Source organism: Aulonocara sp. 'chitande type north' Nkhata Bay, linkage group LG10 (assembly GCF_057382095.1).
Source record: "Aulonocara sp. 'chitande type north' Nkhata Bay isolate Kocher_YH1m ecotype deep benthic linkage group LG10, A_spYH_male_GT1.1, whole genome shotgun sequence".
Classification (NCBI taxonomy): domain Eukaryota; kingdom Metazoa; phylum Chordata; class Actinopteri; order Cichliformes; family Cichlidae; genus Aulonocara; species Aulonocara sp. 'chitande type north' Nkhata Bay.
Genome location: NC_141353.1, coordinates 29,227,478 through 29,235,743, shown reverse-complemented (window position 1 = coordinate 29,235,743; position 8,266 = coordinate 29,227,478). Strand labels below are relative to the sequence as shown.

At 37.8% G+C, this 8,266-nt stretch overlaps 1 protein-coding gene across 2 annotated transcripts; it reads left to right on the top strand.

Moving 5' to 3' along the window:
* Positions 1-1,033: 1,033 nt before the first annotated feature.
* Positions 1,034-4,677, top strand: LOC147321140 (uncharacterized). 2 transcript variants are annotated; one of them, XM_086307555.1, is made up of 4 exons: positions 1,034-1,167; positions 2,270-2,365; positions 3,210-3,551; positions 3,955-4,677. In XM_086307555.1, the coding sequence occupies exons 2-4, from the start codon at positions 2,320-2,322 to the stop codon at positions 3,996-3,998; spliced, it is 432 nt and encodes a 143-aa protein (XP_086163681.1). In that variant the 5' UTR covers positions 1,034-1,167; positions 2,270-2,319; the 3' UTR covers positions 3,999-4,677. The 2 variants fall into 2 exon arrangements, with proteins under 2 accessions (XP_086163681.1, XP_086163680.1); XM_086307554.1 differs by lacking the exon at positions 1,034-1,167 and adding an exon at positions 1,751-1,854.
* Positions 4,678-8,266: the final 3,589 nt, after the last annotated feature.

Below are 8,266 nucleotides of genomic sequence, written 5' to 3'. Positions count from 1 at the left end.
ATACAAAGAAGCCTCATGTGTGAATATCATTCTGGAAACACACACCAATTTCTTTTTTTTTTCTTCTTTTCTCTCTTTTTCCTCGACTGTTTTGTTAAAGAACAAAAACAAGAGGCCTCGGCAAAAGTCAAACCCAGGTTATCCCTCCAGCAAATCACTTCTGTGGCTCACAGTGAGATGCAGAAACCATTTATAAATTCTACTTGCGGTGCATTAAAGCACTTAATGGTTTGTCTTGCTAGCACGCTTGCGCTGCTTAAACCCAATCCAATAATAGCAGATGACATACAACTGAGAAGAGAGCACAGATCTGCTGAGGAAGCTCTTGGCTCATGTAGCCGAGCAGCATTTAAAACTAGATTTCCTTTTTTCCTCTTTCCTTTTCCCCCATTTAAAAAACATATATCTTGCTCTGACACACTGGGCCCAGGTGTTGCCAGTATCATCGGTACCTGCAGATGAGAAGGAAAGCAGGGCATAGTGGGCCATCACATCTCCCCATCTGCATTGTGCCTTCAGAGATGCCTCTGCATACAACACCAACAAGAAGAACTGATTCTCACTGTATATTTCCTCCTTTTTAGACCGTTTACTACAAAGCCTAAACTTTTCAGTAGCCATGCTACATTGAAAGTCACTTAAATTGCATTTCTAGCTCATTCTGATCCCCGATTTGCTTGCATAACTTTTCAAAACTTTCCAAGAAAACTGGAAATTCAAGAATATCAAAAATTTCAAGAGTACACTTGACATATTGCTCTCTAGAATGTAGTAAACTTTTAAGGTTCACACATGATCATCAACAGTGGGCCTTTTTCACCGGCTCAGAAAAAGTGAAACTCTCCCATCGCTGCATTTGTTTTGCATTTGTTGTACAGTTGCTAGTCACTGTGGGGGGGAAAAACACTGGCAGCTTTGACTCTTTCACGCCAAATTGTGTTAAGGACATGCTGCTGTGCTATAGTGACGGTGTGTTTTCAGAAACAGTTGGCTGGACAGCTCGCCAAGCTGAGCAAACAGGAGGCAGTGACCACGATTTACCCAGCTCTGTAGCCTCTGTATTTAGTCTTTCCAGCCACCACTGCTAGCAAGTGCCTCAAAGATAAGGTGAAGAAGCAAGTAAAAATAACGTAAAGACCTCGTATGTGACGTGCTGAACATTTTCAGGTAAGTGTAACTCTGTAGAAACGGTTGCTATGGCTCCCTCTTTTTTTGCAAGTTTTCCTCAAAAATACATAGTAAAGCAGATACAACACGAGGCGAAATCGAGGGAAAAGTTAATGATTATCGAGTACTAATAGGAAAATTGTATGGAAACTATCAATACCAGATTAATTTGTAACATGATTATGTAATTCCGTTCTTGCCTGTGAGAGAAAAAAAGGAGTTCGGCCACAACAGGTGCCTTTCAGATGACCTTCCCTTCTCTTAAAGATAGCCTGTTTTTGATGTTGCCACTTGCTTTATTACATTATAGATTATCTGACATCCTCACAACTACTTTCTTCTATAAAGGGCTTGGCTGCATTCATACCACATATTATTCACTTTTCTGACGGTTTAAGACACTCAGGTGAAGTTAAAAACACAGACAGGACTAAAACGTCATAAGCTGGCCTATACTGCTTTGCCTGCCCACACTCCTAGCACCTTAGCTTTACTATCACACAGGAAGCGCACACCAATTACATCTCCTTGGAAAGTATTGATAATCCTGTACATGTTGCAACACTATCCTCCATGTGGGAGGGCTGGAAATGACTGGGTGGGTGATAACAGGGTCATAAAAGTAGCTGTCTGAATATATCCGATGGGAGGCAGAAGGGAAGCAAGGCATCAGTGACACCCTCTCAGGTGAGTAAGTCGGTTTTTCTCTTGAGGTTTTCTTAAATCTTTTGGATTCATTCATAGACTGCTGTGGCATCGGGGTAAATACTCTTATTACCGTTGATGTGACCACAAATACTCGCTTGAGAGTTTTTGTGTTTTTTATAACTGTATTTACAAATCAGTGATTTCTTGGTGATATCGAGCCATGACATGGAAATTCATTTAGGCTCAATTGGCATTTATTTAAAAATATATTTTTTATTATTTTTGCCTTGTATAATACATTATACCCACATATTATTGATGACTGAGTTTGATTGAAGTTACTCTTATCTGTCTCACATGATAAATTCAGGATTCATGATTTTCTGTCTGCAAGTGAGAGATTTTAGAGAAATTAACTCACCGTCATGTTTGTGCTTTTATGTTTTTCATGCAGCTTTTGACCTGAGGAGTCTCTTTGACTACGTCAATTTATTTCAAAGCACAATGAAGCTGAGTCTTGTTCTATCGGCTTTTTGCCTTCTTACCACAGGTAAAAAAAAATTACAATACATAAACCTTTAAAAAAGATCCTTTTAGAAAAGGGAAGACAAAACCTTTTTTTAAAGAGAGTGTGAAGAGAATAACTAAAGATTATTAATTAACTGTTATTCACACACAAAGCATCACAACAAGATTATCTTAAAAACATCTCTGGCCACTTTGCCCTCAAATGGAAGCTGACTGAAATATTCGGCATATATACATCAAATAACTTTGTTTAATTCATAGTTTATGATTTTTTTTTAAAGTTTAAAAGAAAAAGTTTTTATGGTTAATTTCGGCCACATCTATATCTAGACTGACCTTTCATTTTTTGTGTGAAGGATGATCTGTTTCATGGTGTTAGCATAGAATCTAATCATAGTTGTAGCGTACCATCGTAGCGAATTTTAATGGTGGTGGACCAAAGTTAAAGCATTTCCCGGTAATCAAAGGGAAGGTTGATGGGAGGCCATGTAGACAGAGTAGGAAATGTTGAAATTCTTGAAAGGGTTAGGCCTTCGGGGGGGGGGGGGTTGTTTCAATAGCGTCATTAGAGCAAAGGTTGAGTTTATTATCTATGACATTCTCCCATTAAGAATGCAAAGCTGTGAATAAGTACTGAACTCCATTATCTTGATATTGGACAATAAATGTCAACGGCTGAAATTTGAGATCTTTAATCTGGAAACATTTTTAATCAATTTTAGAAAATGTTTTGTTTAAAAGAAAACATGTGTTAAGGCAGAAGTTGTGACTAGTTTCTGTGAGCATCACAGGAACAGAGGTTTGTTAACCTTTTGGGAAACCTTTGTATGATCTTGCCTTTTAACCCTTTTTGATCTTCCTGTCAGTATTTCTGTGTGGAGGACAGAACATTACATCAACTAGCATCGCACCAAATACCACTGCCTCAACTAACGCATCCAGCACGACCACAGACAGCGCATCCAGCACGACCACAGACAGCCCATCCAGCACGACCACAGACAGCGCATCCAGCACGACCACAGACAGCGCATCCAGCACGACCACAGACGCCGCATCCAACACCACCACCATTATCCCCACCATTATAACTAATTCTACTGAATCAGTTCCTACAACTGAGATTGTTCAGGAATCCAATTCAGGGCTTTCACCGGGCGCTATAGCGGGCATCACCATCGGCTCCATTGCCGGTGTGGGAGCAGTCGGTCAGTACTACACACGAGCATGAATTTACCATCATTTCTGCTTCCTCTATCACATATCATCTGTTATTCATTAACCAGGATGGCACTGGGGATGAGCCATAGCAACCGAGAATATTATTTACAGATACAGGAGCCTATTGGCACGAATGTGCAAATATAGAAGGAAATAAGTTGTGAAAATTATGAAAATGTATTAGTGATAGTTGTAAAGGATTACAATATTCTTAGGAAAGAAATTGGTTCTCTAAGATAAATGACATGATAGAAAATAATAATTGAGACTTTTGTTACAGTGTTTCACAATTTTGAGTATTTAATCAGTAATTTCTCGACTAGTCTTGGACTCATATTTGTTTTGCGAGACATTAATAAATGAATAATAGTTATTCCATTTTTATTGCAGGTGGTGGTATCTTTGGTTTATTGAAGTACACAGGGAAGATCTAAGACCAGCTGTTGCACAATAAGGATCGAAGTGGATGTAGATCGTCAGATGAAACATGTCCTATCCTGAGATCAGACTTAATCCTGACCATGCTGAGTGGATAGAGTAAGGCCTAAATGCCTGAATGGCTCAAGAAGGAATAAACTGATATATGTATAGTATATGTATATTCAAGATTATGATCTCATGGGCCAAGAGGAAGACATAATAATGTCTGTTTCACCACTTTGCTATTTTGATTGCTTGACTGATGGCCAGAAAATAATCCTTAGCTGATCAAAACATTTACATAATAGTATGAAATGTATTCATATTTTATTTGATATGTTTATCTTATTGACAGATACTACTCATCTAGTCGGTTAAATGTATTTAATTTTATGAGTTAATCTTCCTAATGTCCTTCACATTTGATGTTTTGTTTCAATATAAAGGGTAGACTGTTTAACTATAAAAAAGGTTTTTTGTATAGAAACAAGAATACATAAGCTTTTGTGTTCATTTATAAAGGTAAAAAATCTTTGTAAGTGAATACCGATATTTCCTTTAAGCTAAATAATTAAATTTTATTGATAACATTTTCTTAAGATTAATTTGGCATTTTGCTCAAATACTGTAATTTCCTAGTGAAAAGCTTTGCAATCACTATGTTGTAAATTAATAAATAAATATAAAAATATAATATGCTTTCTATAGCTGTCAAATAAAAGTGTTGCTTGAGCCATCTAGGCTATTGATTTATACACATACTTCCTTTAGTAGCTGAGTTATTTGCTTAATTTATGAGTTTATGACTTTTCCACCCATAGGCTTGGTGCTTCACTTTATGGTACAATGATGGTTAGGATTGAGAACAACAGTCTATCAGTGAAAACAGATTGAGAAAATAATGTTTTGTTTGGGACTAGCTAAGTTTTTTGCAAGCTTTCAAACACCTAGCGTTTCCTCAATAATCTGGGTCTTGCATTGTTTGGTTTTATGCAGTTTTGTCTCTGAGACACTTGCCCAGCTCATGCTAGCTTGATGAAAAAGAATTTAATCTTTGACATATAACAAATACAGTCAAACACAAAAAACAATGAAACTGACATGAAATATATAATGTTCTAGTGTTAGCTAACACTATAGTGTTAGCTAGCGACCAGCAAATGTAGAACTTTTTTGTGAAAATCTACAAGAAGAAAAGAAAACTAAAAGTAATCAAACTGTACTTGAAGTAAATCCAAAATGCCAACTATGACAATTATGTGCCCAAAACTTTGGTGTGAAACGGTTGATGCCATACTCATGGTTATGGTAGGGTGACCAACTGTCCTCTTTTCCCTGGACATGTCCACTTTTCACGTTCTGTCCGGGCCATCTGGGAGGAGTTTTGAGATCGATGAAAATGTCCGGGTTTTTCTATAGGCCTACCCATATGTGTGACGTCATCCCAAGCTGCTGTTTCGTGAGTGGTTGTTCTGCGCTCACAGACGGGACAGACGGCGCGCTGATGATGTTTAAAAGATGCCAAAGCGCAAGTGAAGCATTTCAGATCAACTGCAAAAGAAATTTCCTCGTAAAGTCCCAGTACTGGTAAAAAAAAAAAAAAATTATACAGATGAGGCCTTATTTCTGTACCATTATTTAATTTGAGGGGTTTTTAACCCTCCTCTCGTGTTAGGGTCGGCACCGACCCATTTTAAATTTCAAATGCATAAAAAAATCACATACATTTGTTTATTGTTTCAAGGCTTTTTGACTTTGTCAGGAACCTCTATTTCTACAAAATAAAACCAAAAAAAATATTTTCACAAAATTATAAAATGCCCTAGTTGAAATTATGACCTTTGTGTTGTTAGGGTCGGCTTCGACCCAGGTATAATATTATGAGTATAAAGCAATAATTAAAGCCAAAACTGAAATCATAAGTGCACTGTCAGCTAAAACACTTACAGCAAGCGCCTCTCCTAATCATATGAGCTTTAGGGGATTCTTATTTTGCATGTTTTTTGCATTATACCTGCACAAAAACAGAACAAAATAAACACGGGCATGTGAGGTGAATTCACTATTTGAGTGGCCATTTGACTTCCAGAGTGCACATTTACAATTTGCAGCATACAAAAAATGAGAAGAAGATTCACAGTGAGCTAAGTTCAGGATCATATTTTTGGTGAAAATGAAGGAGAGGACACAGAGCAGCATAGCGATTCAGATGGGCAGGTTTCTACGGAGGAAGACAATGTGGACTATCATCCAGAAGACACAGACACATCTGATCAGAGGTGGAGGTCGCTGGTGCTGAAGCTACTCCTGCTGAAAGATTTAAGTCCAAAAATGGTAAGATCTTTTGGAGCTCAGTACCTCATGATGTACATGGCAGGGCAGCTGCTGCAAATGTCATCAAAATGACCCCTGGAATCACAAGGTTTGCTCTGACCAAAGTCAGTGACATCAAGAGATGTTTTGAGATATTTATGCCATTGTCACTAGAAAGAATCATCATTACTATGATAAACCTTGAAGGAAAAAAAAGTCCATGGCGACATGATGAGGAATACCTGGATGCTTTCATTGTTCTTGCTGGAGTGTACAGACGCTGCAATGAGGCCACTGATCGTCTATGGGATGCATCGACAGGCAGAAACATTTTCTGGGCAACGATGTCACTTCACACATTTGATATCATTTTGATTCAAGAGTCCTCAGATTTGACAACAGAGAGACCAGACCGAGGTCTGACAAGCTTGCTCCCATCAGGGATGTCTGGGAGAGATGGGTGCAGCTTCTTCCACTGATGTTCATCCCAGGGCCAGAGGTGACAGTGGATGAACGTCTTGTCCACTTTTTGAGGAAAATGCCCCTACCGGCAATATATACCCAGTAAGCAAGGGAAAAACGGCAGAAAAATCTGGGAAGCCTGTGATGCAAAAACCAACTATGCCTGGAATGTACAGATTATCACAGTCAAAGCTGTGAGTGGCACCCCTGAGAAGAAACAATGAAAATGTGTGGTCCTCCATATGACCACTGGACTGCAGGATCACAATATCAGCTGTGATATTTTATTTTATTTTTTACCAGATATGACCTCGGACAAGAACTTCACAAAGGAAACTGAGGTGAAGCTGTATCATTGGGAAGTGATAAAAAGCCCACAATTACCCACGGCTATAACCAAAACAAAGGAGGAGTGGACTTTTTCTTTTTTTCAGTTTATATCAAAGGTCTACTGCTGAAAAAAACACTTTTTTTGTCTTTTCTTGATGTAAATGTCTATGGGTCGGAATTGACCCGTAACACCATAGATGTCATTTTAGTTATTAATCTTAAAATGAAAAAAATCAATAAAACAGATTTATTTAAGAGATGTGTCCTATACCCCTCAGTAATACTCAGGTAACACAGAAACCTTTTATTTATTAATATGATTCTCTTGAGGTTAATTTTACAATTTTTTTTAATTGAAATCGAGGGGTATAGTGACAAAAAAAGACCCAGAGGCCCACACCAAAAGTATTAAAACCAACATTTTCATGGATAAGGAAGCCTAACAAGGTAACCAAGAGATGAGAAACAAATTGGATGATAACTTATTGTTTTTAGTATATTTTATAGCTGATTTAATTCACGGGTCAAAACCGACCCGCTAACATAAGAGATGATAACAGAAAGCTAACACGAGAGGAAGGTTAAGTTAATTTTTAGCACTTGTTTACTTGAAAAAGCCCATATGACATTTTTTATTTCAACATTCATTAACCGCACAGAGAAGGCATCGTTTAAATATGTTAACATTTTCTTTAAGCAAACAGTATCATTAAAGTTCTTCATGACTGGGCCAAGTGTCCTCTTTTTGGAAATCAAAATATGGTCACCCTAGGTCACCCTAAGGAAGATAGTCAGTGGGTACTGTTAATACCAGTACTTTCTCAGATAAACATTAGCAAAAAGGCTGGAAACGGGTGAAATACAGCCTAGAAAATTATGCAATTAAATTGGTGCTGTCAGCGTTAATCTCGTTAAAAAGAAGTTAACGGCATAACCACATTAATGCGGCAAATCTCAGTTAGCGAGTTAATGCGGATCGCCCCGTGCGTGGGGCTGCACGGCGTTAGCGCGGTTAGCTTGTTAACGCGTTAGTGCCGTGCAGTCCCACGTTAACTGTTAACGTCATTTTAAAAAAATTAACGCTAACAGCACTAAAATAAGGAAAAAATTCTGTTTATTTAATCTACACAAACACTAATTTAAAAAAAGACTTTTTGAATAAAACAGGTTTTTAACA

Excerpts from the sequence above, each read along its gene's own strand:
- LOC147321140 (XM_086307555.1), top strand. The coding sequence starts at position 2,320 with ATGAAGCTGAGTCTTGTTCTATCGGCTTTTTGCCTTCTTACCACAG. Across the intron at positions 2,366-3,209 it reads TTTTTGCCTTCTTACCACAG|TATTTCTGTGTGGAGGACAG; the intron begins GTAAAAAAAAAT and ends TCTTCCTGTCAG. Across the intron at positions 3,552-3,954 it reads TGCCGGTGTGGGAGCAGTCG|GTGGTGGTATCTTTGGTTTA; the intron begins GTCAGTACTACA and ends TTTTTATTGCAG.